The sequence below is a fragment of the Dendrobates tinctorius genome, unplaced genomic scaffold, assembly GCF_039654945.1.
Source record: "Dendrobates tinctorius isolate UK_male_01 unplaced genomic scaffold, ASM3965494v1 ptg000082l, whole genome shotgun sequence".
Lineage (NCBI taxonomy): Eukaryota > Metazoa > Chordata > Amphibia > Anura > Dendrobatidae > Dendrobates > Dendrobates tinctorius.
Genome location: NW_027361750.1, coordinates 27316036 through 27338063, shown reverse-complemented (window position 1 = coordinate 27338063; position 22028 = coordinate 27316036). Strand labels below are relative to the sequence as shown.

Genomic DNA, 22028 nt, shown 5'->3' with positions numbered 1-22028 from the left:
TAAACCATGTTACTAGTCTATGCGCATAGAAACACATGAAGGACGCTCTGTCACCGTCACCGGCTCTGATGTTATGCTTGTGTCGGATGTGTCCCATATATCACTGGCTAAAGGGATTCCAGGACTGCTGCCCTAAACAAACATGGCGGATTCCCCGCGCGTCATTTTCACGTCAATGCGGTAAAGCGTTGACTACAAACAGCCTCTTTCATAGGTCCCCGGACGTCACGTGGTTCTAACCTCCCCTGTCCTTCAGCATGTTGACATGGCGGCCTCCGGCAGCAGCGGCAAGAAAGCGGGGGAGCTGCTGAAAAGCCTCCCGCGGGTGTCGCTGGCCAATCTGAGGCCTAATCCTGGGGCCAGGCATAGGGTAAGAGGGATACGGGTGTCAGAGGTGCGCGGCCGCCATTCTTCTGCAGGAGGACTGGCACTGAGAACCGGCGGCTGCCGCCTCCATAGGGATCACTGCTGATCAGCGCATGTTAGGAGCATAAGTATGTGACCCCCGAGCACACGTGACTATATGGGCTCCTAAGCCCTTCCCTTGCCACCTATGGAGTCACAGGGCAGTGAATAAGCCAGAAGTGTAACCGCCCTTTAAAGTCCGTCGTAGAGTCCAGGGGGCGGGACCTAATCCAAGGGCTGAGTGCTTCTCTTCATAGTTGGCGCTTGGACCCTCCATCGTTCTGGTCTCTATGACAGAGGAGATTTTGGGCCGCTGCTCCTCCATTGTGATGCTGGTGTGAGTCCAATCAGACAGAATTCAGATGTTATCCCCTTGGCGGCATCCACCGTGCATGATCCGAGCCCACTCGGATGGCGGCTCTGCTGCAGAGTCCGCACCTTAGAGGATCTGCCGCCATTAGAGCCAGGGGACTAATGAAAACTGGAATAAAAACATTAAAATGACTTTTACAACACATAAAATAAAGCTACATTCACCACCTTAAACTAAATGGAATTAGCAAATTGTAAAGAAAAAAAAAAGCCCAACAAACTAAGGAAACATGTAGATATTTACCCCAGGAGGGGAAAGTGCAAACTAAAAGAATACAAAAAATCTGTTGTCATGTTTTGGATGCTGCATTTCCCAATAAAACGAAGGACAGAAGTATCAGACCCCAGCTGGACGTGAGGAAACCAGCGAAGACCAAGCCCACCACAGGACCCAGAATTGGGGGCACGAAGCAAACCTTGGTTTCTTGTAGAGTCCTGTATTTAGAAACCCCCAGTGTGGTTGTGTCTGTGACTGACCCTTGTGAGTTTGGTGTTGCCGTCCTCTGACCTGAGGGATTGGGTCCTGGCTCGGATTTATTGATGAACTCCCAAAAACAAAATGGCAAAATTGTCTTATTTCACTACTGGTATAATGTACAGGGTGGGCCATTTATATGGATACGCCTGGGTGGGTCGACTTCAAAATGGCCGCCATGGTCACCACCCATCTTGAAAAGTTCCCCCCCTCCCATATACTAATGTGCCACAAACAGAAAGTTGATATCACCAACCATTCCCATTTTATTTAGGTGTATCCATATAAATGGCCCACCCTGTACTGAGAAATGCCTCTTTTCTGCACATTTCATAGTAAAATGGCTGGTGTCAATCAAAACTACAACTTATCCCTCAAAAAATCAAGCCCTTGTACGGCTATGAGGACGGAAAAATAAAAAGTTATGGCTCTTGGAAGAAGGGGAGGGGGGAAAAAGTAGCACAAAAATGGAGAATAACCCAGTCATGAAGTAGTTAATGGGTTTTTCTTGGCTCAAAATATTCATCGTATCCTTAGGGCTGATTCGAACAAACAAAACGGGTAACATACGGACAGCGCACCGACCACCGCGAGTCCATGTGACCATTCCCGTGAAGGTCTGTACACACGGATCGATGGTCAGCCTGTGCTGCTGTGATCTGCAGCCCGGCACAGACTCGCCCTCTATAAGTCAGTGGGTGCTCAGCGCCACTCCAGAGTGTGTTTAATTTCAGCACTGGAGCGGTGCCACTATGCCAAGTTCCCTGCCGCCGTCTTCAGCTCTTCCCAGAGCCGCTCTGATCTGCAGCTCTCGTCTGAAGCCGGAGGTAACGGTCACAAGCTCGGCGTCAGTCTGAGACCCTCATTCTGGCTCCAATACACTTACGATGAGTTGTGATTTCCGGATCGTCTCGCAAACACTGGAGGTCACAACCGAGACCGGGGGCAGGGAACTTAGATTAGTGACACCTCTCCAAAAAAACCCGCTGGAGTGGTGCTGTAAGCAATCACATGCACGTTACCGTCCATGTGGCAGGCGTATTTCATGGACGCATTACAATTTTTCACACTGGAAACTGTACGTGTCATTTATTAGTTCCTATACTGATGTAAAGACTGACGCACGGCCGACACATGGATGACAATGCGGCACTCACTCGTGGCTGCCTCTCCACTTTCCTGCACACAGTCTCCATAGTGGCCGCTGTGCAGGGTCTTGCTGTGACGCTCCATCACTGTGGGTGAGACCCTGTACTCCTGACACTGTGCACTGCTGGAATCAGGTGCATGCTGACTAGACGATATTTTCTTCTATTGTAGGAAAAAAAACGAGGCCGTGGCCAACATGGAGGAAATAGAAGTGGCAGGGGCCATAAAGGCGAGACACAAAGGGGTAACCGTCCGCGCTTAGGATTTGAAGGAGGTCAGACGCCCTTTTACCTGGTCATCCCTAAATATGGATTCAATGAGGGACACAGGTCAGTACAAACCGATTCTAGAAGTTGCCACAATTGGGCATCCTTAGAGCCCGTGGACAGGTATGTATATACCTTACTGTATGGTAGTTGGGAGAGGTCATATATTGGGGCTTCCTAGTGCCTATGGTGGGGCGTACCTCAAGGGGAAGGTTCCCCGCCAGGATTGCCAAGGTTATCCTAAATCTATAAGATTGCAGCATAAAAGATAGTATTGCCGGGATGACTTGTACATTATGTTGAATCTCGGCATAGACTTTGTCAGTGTCCCCTTAGGCGAGAACCCTCGAGTAACGTTGGCACTGTTTGTCTGAGGCTAGTTTCACACTAGCGTCTATTCGACGCAGCGCACGGCGCCGCTAAGCCCCGCCCCCTGCTTGCCCCATCCGGTCATCGCCGCCTATTATCACACATGGACGCTTGCGATCTGTGCACCCTATCTTTAGCATAGGGTGCGCAGATCGTGCGCTAGTAGGATTTTGGCGTGGGCTGCGCACTTTTGAAGGTGCGCCCGTGCGCGCCAAACGCAGCATGTTGCATTTCGGCGCGCACGGCGCACCTTCAAAAGTGCGCAGCGCACGCCAAAATCCTACTAGCGCACGATCTGCGCACCCTATGCTAAAGATAGGGTGCGCAGATCGCAAGCGTCCATGTGCGATAGTAGGCGGCGATGACCGGATGGGGCGGGCAGGGGGCGGGGCTTAGTGGCGCCGTGCGCTGCGTCGAATAAACGCTAGTGTGAAACTAGCCTAATATCTCCTTTTTGCAGCGAGGTTTGTTTTGGAATAAAAAACACGTTACTTCTTAATTTCTCCCACTTTCCAATGGTCTGATCTTACTTTGTCTCTGTGATCATGCGTTACACATGCTGACCCGTGGTCTTGTGTATATGTATTACCCTTGAGGCCAGCGATTGGCTGCAGCGGTCTCATGGATGTGCAACACATGATTGTAACAGCTACACAAAGGACCAGGTGAAATGCTTTGGTGCGTAGATGATAAAACAGTCGACTATTTTCACCCTTCTCTAAGAATAAATAAATCCTGAACAACCCCTTTAAAGGGGTGCTCCGAAACAAATATAGACTAGTTTTTCTAATATGGTTTAGTGAAAAAGTTCATACGCTTTCTTCTCTTTTTCTTATTACACTGTGTTCTAAATTATTATGCAAAAAATATTTCCTCCTATTTTCTCTAAATTACCTATATGAATTGCAGTCATTGTTATTTTCCAGTCATCTAATATTCTAGTATACACTGAGTTCCAAATTATTATGCAAAAAGAGTTTAGGAGTGATAAGGTTAGAATTTTTTTGTTTGCCATTTAAACTCATTGATGGTGATGTGTGTCAGGGCTCTTTATATCACTGAAAGCAATTGCAGATACCTGTGCACATTAGTTTGGCAGCTGTGTCCAAATAAAGGCAAGACTACTTAAGAAGGCTGTTCCACATTATTAAGCAGCCTACATTTTTTGCCAAAATGGGAAAGAAAAAGGATGTGTCGGCTGCTGAGAAGCCACAAATTGTGGAGTATTTAGGTCAAGGCATGACTACAATCAACATTGCCAAGACACTTCATCGTGATCATCGCACAATCAAGAAGTATGTAGCTGATTCCCAGCACACACGTGTGCATGCTGATAAGGAAAAATTGAGGACTCTTTCCAACAGGCAATTGCGTCAGGTTAAAAGAGCAGCTGCAAAAATGCCTTGTCCTAGCAGCAGACAAGTTTTTGAAGCTGCTGGTGCCTCCAACGTCCCCTTCAGAGGTTTGCAGCTGTGCGTAAGCCATCCTGTCGACCACTTCTATCCACTGCACCCAAGCAGAAACGGCTCCAGTGGGCCAAACGATACATGAAGACTGACTTCCAAACTGTTTTGTTCGCCGATGAGTGCCGTGCAACGCTCGATGGTCCAGATGGATGGAGTGGAGGATGGCTGGTTGATGGACACCCCATGAAAACATGGCTAAGGCGGCAACAAGGAGGAGGTGGAGTAATGTTTTGGGCTGGAATCTTGGGGAGAGAGATTGTCGGCCCCTTTAGGATCCCTGAAGGGGTAAAGATGAACTCCATGATCTATGTGGAGTTTCTAAAACGGCACTTCCTGCCATGGTTCAAGAGGAAGAACCGTGCTTTCCGCAGCAAGATCATTTTCATGCATGATAATGTACCGTCTCATGCTGCAAATAACACATCTGCATCTCTGGCTGCTATGGGCATAAAAGAGGACAAACTTATGGAGTGGCCACCATCTTCCCCTGACCTCAACCCCATTGAGAACCTCTGGAGCATCATCAAAAGGAGTGTCTATGATGGCGGGAGGCAGTTCACATCTAAGCAACAGCTCTGGGAGGGTATTCTGTCCACATGCAACACAATTGAAGCACAAACCATCCAAAAACTGACAAATTCAATGGACGAGAGAGTTCAGAAGCTTCTTTCCAACAAGGGGTCCTATGTGCAAATGTAACATCACCTAGAATAAAGTTTTGACTTGAAAACTGTTTGATTTCATTTTGTAATAAGCTGATAATGCTTATCATTTCACAATTGACCATTTTTGGTTCAAAATAAAAAGGTTGAAAACTCTGCTGTGCATAATAATTTGGGACATGCATTTTGAGTGTTTCTTTTTAAAAAATATACAGTTTTCATAGGCAGTTTGTTCAAAAACATTGCAATTACAAACTGCCTATGAAAACAGTATATTTTTAAAAATAAGAAACACTCAAAATGCATGTCCCAAATTATTATGCACAGCAGAGTTTTCAACCTTTTTTATTTTGAACAAAAAAATGGTCAATTGTGAAATTATAAGCATTATCAGCTTATTACAAAATGAAATCAAACAGTTTTCAAGTCAAAACTTTATTCTAGGTGATGTTACATTTGCACATAGGACCCCTTGTTCGAAAGAAGCTTCTGAACTCTCTCGTCCATTGAATTTGTCAGTTTTTGGATGGTTTGTGCTTCAATTGTTTTGCATGTGGACAGAATACCCTCCCAGAGCTGTGAACTGCCTCCCGCCATCATAGACACTCCTTTTGATGATGCTCCAGAGGTTCTCAATGGGGTTGAGGTCAGGGGAAGATGATGGCCACACCATAAGTTTGTCCTCTTTTATGCCCATAGCAGCCAGAGATGCAGATGTGTTATTAGCAGCATGAGTCGGTGCATTATCATGCATGAAAATGATCTTGCTGCGGAAAGCACGGTTCTTCCTCTTGAACCATGGCAGGAAGTGCTGTTTTAGAAACTCCACATAGATTATGGAGTTCATCTTTACCCCTTCAGGGATCCTAAAGGGGCCGACAATCTCTCTCCCCATGATTCCAGCCCAAAACATTACTCCACTTCCTCCTTGTTGGCGCCTTAGCCATGTTTTCATGGGGTGTCCCTCAACCAGCCATCCTCCACTCCATCCATCTGGACCATCGAGCGTTGCATGGCACTCATAGGTGAACAAAACAGTTTGGAAGTCAGTCTTCATGTATCGTTTGGCGCACTGGAGCCGTTTCTGCTTGTGTGCAGTGGATAGAGGTCGTCGGCAGGATGGCTTACACACAGCTGCAAACCTCTGAAGGACCCTGCATCTTGTTGTTCGGGGGACGTTGGAGGCACCAGCAGCTTCAAAAACTTGTCTGCTGCTAGGACAAGGCATTTTTGCAGCTGCTCTTTTAACCTGACGCAATTGCCTGATGAAAGAGTCCTCAATTTTTCCTTATCAGCACGCACACGTGTGTGATGGGAATCAGCTACATACTTCTTGATTGTGCGATGATCACGATGAAGTGTCTTGGCAATGTTGATTGTAGTCATGCCTTCACCTAAATACTCCACAATTTGTTGCTTCTCAACAGCCGACACATCCTTTTTTTTCCCATTTTGGCAAAAAATGTAGGCTGCTTAATAATGTGGAACAGCCTTCTAAAGTAGTCTTGCCTTTATTGGGACACACCTGCCAAACTAATTTGCACAGGTATCTGCAATTGCTTTCAGTGATATAAAGAGCCCTGACACACATCACCATCAATGAGTCTAAATGACAAACAAAAAAATTCTAACCTTATCACTCCTAAACTCTTTTTGCATAATAATTTGGAACACAGTTTATTTTTTTTTACTTCTGTTTTGATGGTTTCTTTGAGAATCTGTGCTTGCTGGGATAAGCAAACAGGACATCATCAGGTGGCAGAGGTTACAGTCACTTCCACAGCTTCTGCCCCTGCCTGAAATGAAGCATCATCAGTGACGTCTGTTTCTGGGGCTGAGCTAGTCCCTGCTTTACTGAGCATGTGCCGGTATTTAGTTCTGACGTATGCTCAGTATGAGCTTTTTCTTGTTTTTCAATGTTCTTCTTGGTGCACAGTGACAGTGCGCTCCCTTGCCGGCTCAAAATTAGAGCAGGCAACAGAGCGCACTGTCAGTGCGCATTGCAAGGAGCTCGGCCGGTGAACGAGAACAATCTCCTTTCAATGCGCACTGACAGTGCACACTTGAGCCGATGAGAGAGCGCACTTTGTGCACAGTAAGAAGGGAGCTCGTAGTGATGATGCATCGGAATTGACAACAGACGCAGGGAATAGCCCAGTCACTGAAACGGAGGTGACTGATGAGGTTCCATTTCAGGGTGGGGACCAAGTCTGAGGCAGGGATTGTAGCCTCTGTCCCCTGATGGCGACTCTTTTGAGTGTCCCAGCATGCACTTGGGGGTTCTCAAACAAGGCTTCATCAAAACAGAAATAGGTGGTTAAAATAATAAAACTGTTAGGTGAAAGAGGGAAGGATAGGGAAGTTTAAATTGCACCATAATAGAAAAACTATTATGATGTTTAAAATATGGAGACATTTACGATGAAAATCAATATTAATTTCGGACCACCCCTTTTACTGATGACGTGTTTTGGCAGGCATTTTATTTTTTATTTATTTTTTTAGTTTTCGGCGCCAGTATCACCCGCTGAGTTTGAAGAGGTTACAGTATCTCATTGATCTTGGGAGGGTCGATCCTTCACAACCGATTGACCTGACACAACTGGTGAATGCCCGAGGAGTTACCATACAGCCACTAAAGAGAGATTACGGCGTCCAGCTTGTGGAAGAGGTAAAGTGCGATTGTATTTTACTTTTTACTTTCTAAATAAATGATTTTGAGGGTCTTGTATTTGGCTCTAAGTGCGCTTGAACCCCACATCACCAAGACTGAGGGCATCTGCGGTCTGCAGAGTGTCAGTCATGAGCTGTAATGTCTGTGATACGGTGTATGAATAGGATTACCCCCTAGATCCAGCCCACCACAATGGTGACCTATGGAGCAGCCTCAGCCCGCACCTGTGGGACTCTCCTGTAATATCCAGGACAGTTCCCCCTATGAAGATTAGGCCCTATCTTATGATGGCCTGATCACGTTGGGTTCAACATGCGAGACTACCAACCAGGAGCTGTTGCCACCTCCTCTCATGACTTGTTAACCCCTAAAGGACCAGATAATTTTTAGTCTTTATGCTTTTGTTTATTCCTCCTCTTCTCTAAAAAGTCAGAACATTAGTTTTCCTATGACATACTGTAGTCACGAGTATTTTTTTTTGCAGTAGAAGTTGTACTTTTGAATGTCACCATTAATTTTATCATAAAAAGGTACTGAAAGATGTTGGGGTGGGGAGGAGCTAAGTGGAATGAAAAAAGCCAACTATGAATCTCCGTGTCAGTGTCATTACGGCAATTACGAACTTACATAGTGTTTTGATTTTTGCAAAACTCGTTTTTTTTTTTTTGTTAAAGACCATAAAATAGTAAAAAAACAAAACAAAAAATATAAACGTGTTTGACATCTCCATAATTATACTGACCTGGAGACTCTTCATTCCATTTTCCTGCACACATAATCCCTTCACCACCTTGGCATTTTCCTTTTTTTTGCTTTTTTTAATTTTCAGTTAAGAAGGCCTTATGAGGCCTGTGTTTTGTGGGACGAGTTGTACTTTTGAATGACACCATTAATTTTACCATGTCGTGTACTAGAAAACAGGAAAAAATTCCATGTGCGCTAAAATTGCAAAAAAAAAGAAAGTGCAATCCCACAGTTGCATGTTTTTTTGTACCATGTTCGTTAAATGCTAAAACTGACCTGCAATTATGATTCTCCAGGTCATTATGAATTCGCAGATACCAAACATGTTTAAGTTCTTTTTTTATTAAAGTGGTGACAAAAAAATCCAAGGTTTGTGTTTGACAATAAAACTAAAAGCAACGCTGTGTTCCGAGACTTGTAGTTTTTCCATTTTTCCTGATCTGGGGCTGGGTGGGGGCTTATTTTTTTGCGCCCTGAGCTGACATTTTCATCAATACCATTATGGGGCAGATACAAATTATTATTGCATTTGAGGCAACCAAAAAAAAAGTAATTTTGATGTGTTTTTTTCGTTATGCCGTTTACCAGTCGGTTTAATTCTTTATATATTTTGATAGGGCATTTCTGAATGCAGCGATACCAAATATGTGTATTTTATTTATTGTCATGCCAAGCCATCGGCACCCTGCGATCATGTGGCGGATGGGGTTTGTGACGCGCTTCCGGCTCCCACATGGTCAATGCTGCCGTCAGAGATTGACAATGGCATTTAATACGTTAACAGCCGCGGGTGGATCGCTGTTAGCGGCGCATGACAGCTGATCAGATCATGTGCTGCGGAAAGATGCACTCAGCACGCCGGAACCCGCATTAAAGGGGGAGGGGCGACCTATGACAGATATATACATCATAGGTCTTAAAGGGGTTAATGCTGTAAAAATAGAACCCAAAAAATCAGTGGTGGAATGGCTTTCTTTTTTTTCCTTCACAGTTTCACTGCACTTGGAATTTTTTTTTGCCATTTTTCCCCTTACTCTATATGGTAAAGTGAATGGTGTCGTTCAAACCTACAAGCCCTCGCACGCCGGTCAGTGCGAAGACGATAAAACCCAAAACGTTATGGCTATTTGAAAAAAGAGAGAGAAACTGAAAACCCAAAAAATGGCTGCGTCCCTAATGAGTTAATGGTTCGTCACTCCACAAGGTGGAGACATTTGCCAAGTGTATTCTGTACACCGTGGGTCCTTGCGGTAAAATGTCATGTGCTGGCACAAGATTGATCTGTCTGCCTTAGTACAATCACATCTACTGTCCACCCTCTTTAGACATAACTTGTGGAGATCTCTGCTTCTAATGTTTTCCAAGCTTCTGATATCCTCAGGGTAGCTATCCATATCCGATGAGTTGGGGGTGCCGGCTGTATTTAGCTCTGGCCGATGTCGGATGTGAAGGAGCACTGATGAGGGCAGGAGCGGCACCACTCCATACACTGGTGCCATTTTTTTCCAGTGACCACACATCGCTTGGATGTAGTGCCGCAGCCCCTTCATTTTCAGGATGAGTGGAGTCACAGAAGTCGGTGATGGCCTGTCTTACCCATGGGAATGTCCTTGTAATGAGCAAACTGCGCAGATCAGATAGTGGCTAACCCTTCATGTGTTACATTCCAGGGGGCGAACTTGTTTAGCGCCAAGATAAACATTGAAGTCCAGTGGGCATCAGAGCTGGCAATTGCAGCTGTAGAAAAGAACGGGGGTGTTATAACAACTGGATTTTACGATCCGCGAACCCTTGGTGAGTAGATCGTGCATTGGCGTTCTGTCTTGGGGAAAAGAAAATTCCCTCTTTTTTACACCCTAGTTATGTTCGAGATGCTTAGTTCACTATTACTTACAATATTTATTAATATCCACTCAGTATCAATTAATTTAAAGGACTCCTGGCGCCTACCTGATCCAAGGTGCCTGTCTGTACCATTGCAATCACATAGAATTTTCTCTGAAATGCTCCTTCTCTGCCCCTGGCTGGCTTTTCCCATCACTGCTAGAAATGATTGACAGGTTTCCCTCACAGTGAGAAACCTACCAATCTAGAGGGGGAAAGGCCGGCCATGGGTAGGGCAGGGCTGGACTAGTCTCATTTTTGGCTACAGATCTTTATATTAATTTTCAGAAATCCGTGAGCATTTAGAGAAAAATCAACGTGGCTGCAGTGGTTCAGACAGGCTGTGGTTCCTGCTGCCAGCAGCTTGGTCAGCATGAATCGGGTGATGGGTCCCCTTTCAGTGGAGTTTTGTCCACGGTAACTAAAAGGCTGCACACTAGCATCACTGCAGCTATAAGAGGTGACTATGTATTGGCCTCTTTCATTCCCCTCCATAGTGCCGCTATATACCTGATTCTCCATGCTGATCTTCTTTATCTTGGCTGCAGTAGTTACATCCAGTACACCCAAAATGTGCAGTTCAGGCCAGTGATTGGCTGCAGTGGTCACAGGCTGTACGAACTGCAGCAAATGTAAACAGAAGGCCAGCACAGAGAATTGTGTGTAAAATAAAAAAGAGTAAATGCATTTTTTATAGGGTTTCTCCACTACCTTTATGTAAATCAAAAATTGGCACATGTGGGTATTAAAACCAAATAAGTTATTCTTCCCTCCCAGATCACCATTATCGCGTGGCACTACAGCCTTTGGCCGGTATTCTGGTTCTCTCCCAACTTCCTCATGTGGCAGGGGACATCTCGTAACCGCTGTGCCCACTGATCGGCTGTAGAATTCACATTTCTTTTTGAACTGATGGTGTGTGAAGGCTGCAGCAAATCAGTGGCAGTCCCATGCCATGAGGTCGGCGAGCAGTGCTGGTGGAACGTAGGGGGTCTGGTATGTGAGTAGTTTTATACCCACATGGGCCTATTGTTAATTTTCCATAATCAGAATGCACAACGTCTTTGATTTCATTTATTTTACTTCCGTATATAGCACCTTTTAATTCTACAGCACCTTTCACATCATCACTGTCCCCATTGAGGCTCACAATCTAAATTCACTCTCAGTATGTCTCTGGAGTGTGGGAGTGAAGGGAAGAAAACCCACACAAACACAGGGATAACATACGAACTCCTTGCAGATGTTGTCCTTGATGGGATTTGAACCCACGACCCGAGCCTCAAAACAGTGCTAACCACTGAGCCACCTTACTGCCATATTTTAGCTGTATGGTAGCTTTTTAATTAGTCTTCCTTTTATATGGAAATTGTAACTTCCGTCATTTTATGGTTAGATCTATATTACACGCTGAGGTGTAGTTGTAAAGTTGCTTTTTTCCCAGTATGACTTGTTTTTCTTAGGCTAGTTTCACACTAGTGTATGGAGGAGCTGCGGACGTCTGCGGACTTCCTCCGTGAAGCTCTGCCCACAGCCGCACCTCCTCCGGTCAGCTCCACCTCCGTCGGCATGCGGCCTGCGTACCCTATCTTTAGCATTGGGTACGCAGGCCGTGCCGATGTATGCGGATGCCTCCGCGTGTGTTGTTTTGACAGTGCGACGACCGCACCAAAATGCAACACCTTGCATTCGGCGCAGGTCGCTGCACTACATACATCGGCACAGCCTGCGTACCTAATGCTAAAGATAGGGTACGCATGCCGACGGAGCTGACCGGAGGAGGTGTGGCCATGGGCAGAGCTTCATGGAGGAAGTCCGCATCCCTCCGCAGCTCCTCCATACGCTAGTTTGAAACTAGCCTTACACATTTCCATTATATATTATTGGATGCACCATGTTCTCGCGTTCTCCCATAGGGACGGTGCAGGTGGACTCTCTGTGTGATGAGACCACCTACAAATAATTATATACTATTATTTTTCTTTATAAAATATTCACCCAGTGGTAAAGTAATCACACTAGTCACAATGAAACCCCCCACAAGTCAGTATATGGAGGAGGGGTCCTGATTTCCGCGGTGTGTAGTGCCTGCTCCGATATTTGTACCTTGAGGCCTATGATTGCTGACATGTAGCTGCATGGCTGATTCGGCCGCACAGTACAAGGGCTTTCAGTTGACTTCTATCCGAGCTTCCCATAGTTTAGGCTGTGATGATTCCGCACCCCAGTGCTCCATATCATCCCAGATAATTGCAATTTTACTGTGTATTCTTTTTTTCTCCCCCCCATTTTCTATTTCTAGAGGTTCTGTGTAAACCAATCCCGTTTTTTATGCGCGGAAAGCCAATTCCCAAACGGATGCTCCCACCAGAAGACTTGGTAAAATATTATACTGATGCAGAAAATCGCGGCTATTTAGCAGATCCAACTCAAGTGATTGAGGCCAGGAAACATCTTGCTAATAAATATGGCTATATACTCCCTGACATTACCAAAGATGACCTTTATGAAATGCTATGTACACGTAAGGACCCCCGCCAGATCTTTTTTGGCCTGGCACCTGGCTGGGTGGTGAACATGAAGGAAAAGAAGATCTTGAAGCCCACAGATGAGCGCTTACTCGCTTACTACAGCTCCTAGGCGTTCTGTGACATTGTGCCTTAATGAGAGACTTGGCTCTAATAAAGAGGCGACGAGCACTGTATGTATAGCGGGGGCACAGATCCATAGCAGACACTTACCACTCTTATATTTTTCTTTTTTTACATTATGAATACAATATTTCAATTAGAAATAAATATTTTGGAGCCTCATGGTTTCCACTAAAAAAAACAGACACACTTGTTTGATTTCTACAGTTTCTCTAAAATGAAATGTTTGTTCTTTGTGTCCTACCATTCAAAACCATTCCATGCATTCTCTGTGCCATCCCTTACTGTTTAGGATAGGAAGGGGCGAGGGGAATGGCCGACCTGATATGCTACAGTTCTGAACTCTATTGTAAGAAATGAGGGGAGTAAACTCTTCTTAGAATATGAGGTCTGAAGGACAATTAAAAACGGCATGCAATTTTCAAATATGTAACAAAGGCTAATCCAGCAATTATAGCGTTACAAGAGACCTATGACAAGATGGGGTTCAGCTAGCATTCTCTACATACCAATTACTCCACAGGTGTTAGTCTTATAGTGCATAAAAGCATTCCCTTTAAATGTATGGATACTTTCAGGAATGATGAAGGGAGGTTTGTAGGTGCTCGTTGTCTAATCCTCCATTTTGATCGTTGTAGTATATGTTTCGCCTCCTTACCTGAATGTTCCACTAGGGAAACTTAATGAAACTAGTGAATCGGATAGATAGCCCTTTAATAATCATGGGCGATTTCACTAATATTTTCAACCCGTTTAGGGTCAAATTACCTAGAGGCGAAGACCCCCAACTCCCCATTTGGCCATTTTATAGCTGAGGCGGGTTTGGTTGATGGTTTGGAGGGAGAGGTTTTCCATCTCGGATTTACGCCAAAAATGAGGTGACAGATTCCATTAAAAGCAGAGGTCTCACACACGGGCCGCATGCGGCCCCTGAGGCAGGCATCTGCGGTCCGCTGTGCACCACATGTCTAACTCCCTGAGGCAGGTGGAAGGCACGCATTCAGGCCCTGGGTACTATAATCCTGTAAAAAATAGAATAAAAAAATGGTGATATACCCTCCGGCGGCCCCAGAAGTCCTTCTCGCCACGCTCCCGGCATCTTCCGGTCCCACTAATGCTTTGCGCGAATGAACACGATGACGTCGCGCTCTCATGAGCGTGCCATCATCTCAGGTCCTTCGTGCAAAGCATTACTGGGAACGGAAGATGCCGGGGGCCGTCGGAAGGTGAGAATAACAATATTTTTTATTTTTTTTTATTTTTAACATCCTAGCTTTTTACTACTGATGCTGCATAGGCAGCATCAATAGTAAAATGTTGGTCACACTTGTCAAGCACTGTGCTTAACGAGTGTGACCAATCTGTCAATGACATTTCCAAGCAATGCTTGGAATGCGCAAGCGAAAAACGCTTGCAAAACACTTGTTTTTCACGGGAAAACGCATGCGAATTCGCATGCGTTTTACCCGCGGCAAGAGTTGCGGAAATGTTGCTGAAATTTCCACAGCATTTCTGCAACGTGGGCACATAGCCTAAGTGGTAACATGGCCAGCATGAAATGTGCAGGAGCGTATTGGAACTTTGTACAATTGTTGATAACTTTTCTAAATCTGGGATAAAACTTGAAATACATGAGAAACGCGGTTTATCCCTTTATTAAAAAGAGTTCTAAGAACATCTGATGTCAGGATCACTTATGCAAGTCCAGAATGCAAATTGGGTTTGTGCAGCCATATTTTTTTATTCTTAATTTTTTTATACCGTGTTAACTGGTATAAATAATTATAGTAGTATCGCTTTCTAATTGAAGTTAAGTGACTCCGGTGGACTACAGTCATATGTAAAAGTTTGGGCACCCCTATTAATGTTAACCTTTTTTCTTTATAACAATTTTGGTTTTTGCAACAGCTATTTCAGTTTCATATATCTAATAACTGATGGACTCAGTTATATTTCTGGATTCAAATGAGGTTTATTGTACTAACAGAAAATGTGCAATCTGCATTTAAACAAAATTTGACCGGTGCAAAAGTATGGGCACCCTTATCATTTTCTTGACTTGAACACTCCTAACTACTTTTTACTGACTTCCTGAAGCACTAAATTGGTTTTGTAACCTCATTGAGCTTTGAACTTCATAGCCAGGTGTATCAAATCATGAGAAAAGGTATTTAAGGTGGCCACTTGCAAGTAGTTCTCCTATTTGATTCTCCTATGAAGAGTGGCATCATGGGCTCCTCAAAACAACTCTCAAATGATCTGAAAACAAAGATTATTCAACATAGCTTTTCAGGGGAAGGATACAAAAAGTTGTCTGAGATTTAACCAGTCAGTTTCCACTGTGAGGAACATAGTAAGGAAATGGAAGAACACAGGTACAGTTCTTGTTAAGCCCAGAAGTGGCAGGCCAAGAAAAATATCAGAAAGGCAGAAAAGAATAATGGTGAGAACAGTCAAGGACAATCCACAGACCACCTCCAAAGACCTGCAGCATCATCTTGCTGCAGATGGTGTCACTGTGCATCGGTCAACAATACAGCGCACTTTGCACAAGGAGAAGCTGTATGGGAGAGTGATGCGAAAGAAGCCGTTTCTGCAAGCACGCCACAAACAGAGTCGCCTGAGGTATGCAAAAGCACATTTGGACAAGCCAGTTACATTTTGGAAGAAGGTCCTGTGAACTGATGAAACAAAGATTGAGTTGTTTGGTCATACAAAAAGGCGTTATGCATGCGCTGTATTGTTGACCGATGCACAGTGACACCATCTGCAGCAAGATGATGCTGCAGGTCTTTGGAGGTGGTCTGTGGATTGTCCTTGACTGTTCTCACCATTCTTCTTCTCTGCCTTTCTGATATTTTTCTTGGCCTGCCACTTCTGGGCTTAACAAGAACTGTACCTGTGTTCTTCCATTTCCTTACTATGTTCCTCACAGTGGAAACTGACAGGTTAAATCTCTGAGACAACTTTTTGTATCCTTCCCCTGAAAAGCTATGTTGAATAATCTTTGTTTTCAGATCATTTGAGAGTTGTTTTGAGGAGCCCATGATGCCACTCTTCATAGGAGAATCAAATAGGAGAACTACTTGCAAGTGGCCACCTTAAATACCTTTTCTCATGATTTGATACACCTGGCTATGAAGTTCAAAGCTCAATGAGGTTACAAAACCAATTTAGTGCTTCAGGAAGTCAGTAAAAAGTAGTTAGGAGTGTTCAAATCAAGAAAATGATAAGGGTGCCCATACTTTTGCACCGGTCAAATTTTGTTTAAATGCAGATTGCACATTTTCTGTTAGTACAATAAACCTCATTTGAATCCAGAAATATAACTGAGTCCATCAGTTATTAGATATATGAAACTGAAATAGCTGTTGCAAAAACCAAAATTGTTATAAAGAAAAAAGGTTAACATTAATAGGGGTGCCCAAACTTTTACAAATGACTGTATGCTTTCTCAAGACACTAGGTATTCATTTTTGACCTGAAAACAGAAGGAGCTATAAACGTCAGTATCCAAGCGAACAAGCAGGAACCAACATAAGATGAACCATGGAAAGGAAAAACATTCAAAGGGAACAAGGAAGCGGAGCCTGAGAAGACAAATATATAAATTACAGAGCAGCATCTGTGCCTCCCAATGTGATCAACAAGAAAAGGTTTTTAAGGCAAGTAGAAAAATCTTGGGGATTTTGTTGATATGTTTTTTGCTACCCTGCACTATGGAATATTCAAGAGCGGTCCCAGACGGAGGGGAAGAAATAAAGAGAATTGTTTAAAGGCATAGTAATCTTACTGTATGTAAACTTTTGACTTTTAATGCATTTTTATTACTTCCTGCAAACATTCTCTCTCTCTCATTATTCTGGCATTTGGCAAATATTATGATGATCCTAATTGACCTAAAATGGGAAAGATTTATTCTGATTTCATGTTAGATATTGAGAAAAACATACATATGTGTCTTTTTATATAGTGTATGGAAACTTCGAGTTTCAACTGTATCAACACAAAAGGAATTGATACATGATTTTCTAAATGTTTTAAATACATAAAGCTGAAAATTGTGACGTGCATTTGTATTCATCCTGCTGAGCCAATACTTTGTAAGGCCTCCTTTTGCTGCAATTACAACTGCAAGTCTTTTGTGGTCTGCCTCTACCAGCTTTGCACTTGTAGCCGCTGAAATTTCTCCCCATTCTTGCAAACTAGGTATAGTTCAATGAGATTAGATGGAGGCGTCTGTGAACAGCAATTTTCAAGTCTTACGGCCCCCTTCACACATAGCGAGATCGCTAGCGATATCGCTAAAGCGTCACCGATTTTGTGACGCGCTAGCGATCTCGCTACATGTGACATTTACCTCTGACCCGGCCTCCCACTGAATATCGTTGATCGCGCGAGATCGTCCTGGTCCACTTCTCGTCGTCTGCTTCCTGCTGGTGCCGACGAGCGACTCCATGGACGCGGGAGGACGTAGTCACCAGAGCTGCCGTCTGACAGGTAAGTAACGACCGCCGACCGCTGCTGCATCGCTGGTGAGATCTGCCTGCAGCTCACTCGTGACCATTTAGCGATGCACCAGCGATCCTGACCGGGTCGTATCGTTGTCGGGATCGCTAGTGCATCGCTAAATGTAACAGGACCTTTACACAGGAAAGATATATCTTTGTACCGTGTAAGCCAGTAGATAGAAAAACATTTAGAATTGAGAGTCCTCAGTGGTTGATAAACTTGATACCTTTTAAAGGGAATCTGTCACCCATGTTTAGTGATATCATGTAAAGATATCACCCAATTGTACATCCGATAAGGATTCTATTAGGACTTTTGATTCTCCCTGACCCCGCACCTTTGATGCATAAATACCTTTTTTATCTTGGTTGAGATGTATGTAAATCGCTGTGGTCCGGTCCGATGGGCGGGGCTTATTCGCCTTCCCTCGACTTGCCGAACCTAGTACATCAGTACTGATGGCAGAATAAACGATTTGACTTTTTTTCACCCGGATTAGATGCTGTTCCTCCTTCGTGCTTTTTGTTACTCAGGTCTCTTCAGGTAAAGACTGATGAAAACTGTCTTTGCCTGATGAAGAGACCTGAGTAGTCTCGAAAGCTTGCAATTTGTTGCTATCTTTTCAGTTAGCCCATTAAAAGGTATCAACCACTGAGGACTCTCAATTCTAAATATTTTACAAGTCTTACACAGAATCTCAATGGGATTTAGGTCTGGACTGTGACTATGCCATTCACTCACTTGAATATGCGTTCTCTTAAACTATTTTATTGTGACTGTGGCAGTATGTTTAAGGTCGTTGGGTAAAGATATATCTCAGTCTCCGATTTTTTTTGCAGCCTTTAAAGGGAATATTTCCAATGATACATGCTGCCCAAACCGTGGGCAGCATGTATCTGACTGTAATATCCCAGCTGTGGCGTTTCAGAGAAAAACATACTTTTAATAGCTGGCAAGGACCTAGCCTCTCTATTGACTAGTCGTACAGGTGAGTCTCTGGTGGCTTCTGCTTGCCAGCTGACAGTGACTGGCCAGCCTCTGCCTAAACTCGCATACAGGCAGAGAATTGTCAGTCACTGTCAGAGGGTGGGGAAAAGACGCCAGGGACCCGTGTGTACGACTAGTGCACAGTGCGGCTCAATCCCTGGAAGCTATTATAAGTGTGTTTTTCACTGAAACATCGCAGTGTTTCAGAGACAGAGATACTAGGCTGTGAGCGTACAGCCAGTGGCTGATACGTGCTGCCTATGGGTTGGGCAGCATGTATCTGCTTTTGGGTTCCCTTTAACAGGTTTTCCTCCAGGATTGCCTGTATTTAGTTCTATCCATCGCCCCATCAACTCTGACCAGATTCCCTGTCCCTGCTGAAGAAGAGCATCCCCACAGCAGGATGTTGCCTCCACCATGGTTGATGTCAGTTATGGTGTTTTCATCGGAGCTTGGGCTTTTTTTATAGCCTAATCCTGCTTTACTCATCTCCATAGCGTTGTCCCTTGGTTTTCATGATGCTGTTTGATTCCTAGTGTTCTCAAACAAACCTATGTGGTCTGAATTTAGTAGTGTAAATACTACTCTAAAAGAGTGGTGGCTATGGCTAGGAAAGTATTAGCTCATTTCAACTGTTTATTGGTAAAGCATGCCCTCCTAGGATTACAAAAATAGAATTATCTATCAAAGTGAAGCCTGATTTGCGACTTTGCAAATTGATGGAATTCATTGCTGCACATTTTGAAGCTTTGGTATGAGCAGTATAAAGTGGAGTCAGAATATCTCATGTAGCAGCCAAACTGAAGCATGGGTTAATTTGACATTCACCACTGACAGGTGATGAGGGAGGAATGCCATCTACTGAAGACTTTCAAAGAGGCGACCAAAATTGTGAATAGGGACAATTGTGTAATCAACAATATCATCCCCCTCATATTTGGTCTGGAAATAAACACTCAGAGGGCATGAAGTAAGAACAGCAACTTGCACATGTTCATCATCACCATGTATCTGCTGGTGACCTTCCAGGTCCATATTACATGCAGCAAGATTTGGAGGAAGAGGAACAGGATGAGCAGCAGCAGGTGGATGTGGAGGGGGGCACACAGGACAAAAGATGAGCCTGACAGTGAAAACAATGACGACGACACAAATAAGTTTAATCCATCTGTATGTCGCCAGTGCAATGTCAGAGAAGGTATTCAGTAGTTTTGTCACACCCAAAAGGATGAAGTTATCTCCTGCAATCGTGGAAAACCTAACATTTGTCAAAATGTATCAGGATTGGATCAGCGCCGACTTACATTCAGGCGATCATTTATTTCCTGTCCATTATGTCATCTATACGATAGAATTGCTGCTGCCGATACTGCTTTTGTTGGCCTTACACTGCCAGACATTTCCTTGTCTACCCCATCCCCAATTCTCTACCATGCGGTATCTGCCACTGCCTCTGCACAGCTACACCATCCACAGATTTCCATGGCGGCACACTGTCTTCTTTAGTGATAGACTTTACTGCTGATACAAAACATACTTTCTTAAGGTTACACAAAGAGCTCCAAAAATAGGGACAATTTTTTTAAAGGCTTGTTGACAGCAATCCGTTGCTTCTTCACTTTTTAAAACAGCTAGCTTTTTCCTGCTCCCTAAAAAAGGGATAATTTTTGGAAGGCTTGATAAAAAGCCATTTTATTGTTTACTTACCTGTTGCGCATCACAAAAAGGGATAATTTTTTCACTACTAGTGGAGAAGACATTACTACTTCACTTTCAAAAGTGCTGACCGCACCTGTTTTTGCTCCGTAAATAAAGGGATAATAGTTCTTCAGAGCCTTGTGAAAATGCTTTCACTTTTTCATCTAGCAAGGAAAAAAGATCTTGAAACTCCTTAAACATGGATAATTTTTGCAGCACCATGTATGAAAAAGCCACAGCTTCTTTCTTTTGTATCACCCATGTATAAACACTAGTAATGCATGCATCTGCTCTCAGAAAGGGATAACTTTTGGACCATTTCTACAATGTAAATAACCTAGCACGTCTACTGCAGTGTCTTCAATAGCCTAGTGTTATTTAACACTGGTTTCCATCTTCTGACAGTTTCCTTTTAAGCCGATGTGCCAAATAATATGAGACTATGATAGGCATAGCCAGACCACCACGCATCGGTAGGACGCTGTAGTTTAGAAAACAGCACATTTTATCTAGAAGGATCCCATTCAAAAAGCTATTAACAGAGTCCCAAGAGCAGAAGAAAGATGGTGGAAATATGTTGTGAAACACATAAACTTAAGAGGAACCCCTTGAAGTAAGGAATATGCCACTGTAGAAAGGCAGGGAAGAAACCCATGGGACAGTCCAGGGAGGTTTCGGAAGGAATGTCAAAAAGGGACTCTACCAGGGGAGGGAAGTCATTATAACCTGGCGGGCATCATGTATCCATCCCTTCAGTGACCAATTCAGCACTTCGGGATGGATGACTCTGCACTCCGCCTCCTGGCAGTACATCCACATCTGCTCTTCTGTGCAGGGCTATTCACAAACGTCACAATCTGGAGATCTGCACGAAGTTGCAGACAGCCGCGAGCCACATGTGGCTCCAAAGCCACCGATTGGCGACCCCTGATCTACATGGTATAGGGGCAGATTTTGAGGCTTTAATTTAGTTGAACAGAGGGCACAGAACCCTCACTCCCTGTCACTTTATTCAACATCTTCCATAACTAAAGGAACAACATTTTTTTTCTTCAATTTTTATTTGTTCTTAAACAGTAAAACCTTTATATGTATTGACTATAACACATTCAATGAGAATGAATAAATATATTTAATTATTCATAATATCTCGAAAGGGTGACTGGATGTTATAAATGATGGTTCCTTGCTTTAGCTCTGATGTCCAAGGAATGATTGCCACGGAATAGGCTTCACCCGGTTGACTCGCTGCACCTACTCCGTGAGAGCAGTTGATCATTGATGGAATCACTGCTGGCAATGAATCCCATCAGTAGTATACGAGGCCTCTCCATGTTCCAAGTGCAAATATTGTAACTGGTGGGTGGTTTTGCATATCGGGGTCATTGGCTATTACCAAAATGTCTCCATAGTTCTCCAAATATGCACGGACCAGAAACTGTTGCTCGCTGTTGGTGTGCCTGCAGAGAGGACAGGTGTTATTGTCCAGTAGCCATCTGCCAATGCAGTCAAGGTGGAAGAAGTGGGAGCACTCCATGGAGCTGACTTCATCCCCAGCTACAATGTCATCGAGACAGATGGTGCAGGTTTCAGGTGGGTCCTGGGTCAATCTTCTGGAGGTAGGGAGCAACAGCCGTGATGAATTCACCACTTCAAGACGGATGTTAATTGGGGATGGATTCCTGTCCTCAGACCTTTCTGGTGGTGGTGGTGG

General features: G+C 44.1%; 1 protein-coding gene across 1 annotated transcript; it reads left to right on the top strand.

The window, feature by feature from the left end:
* The first annotated feature begins 200 nt into the window (after window positions 1–200).
* On the top strand, window positions 201–13302 carry MRPL15 (mitochondrial ribosomal protein L15). The gene is made up of 5 exons (XM_073583987.1): window positions 201–370; window positions 2573–2730; window positions 7670–7835; window positions 10253–10376; window positions 12769–13302. The coding sequence occupies exons 1-5, from the start codon at window positions 266–268 to the stop codon at window positions 13104–13106; spliced, it is 891 nt and encodes a 296-aa protein (XP_073440088.1). The 5' UTR covers window positions 201–265; the 3' UTR covers window positions 13107–13302.
* The last annotated feature ends 8726 nt before the right edge of the window (window positions 13303–22028 follow it).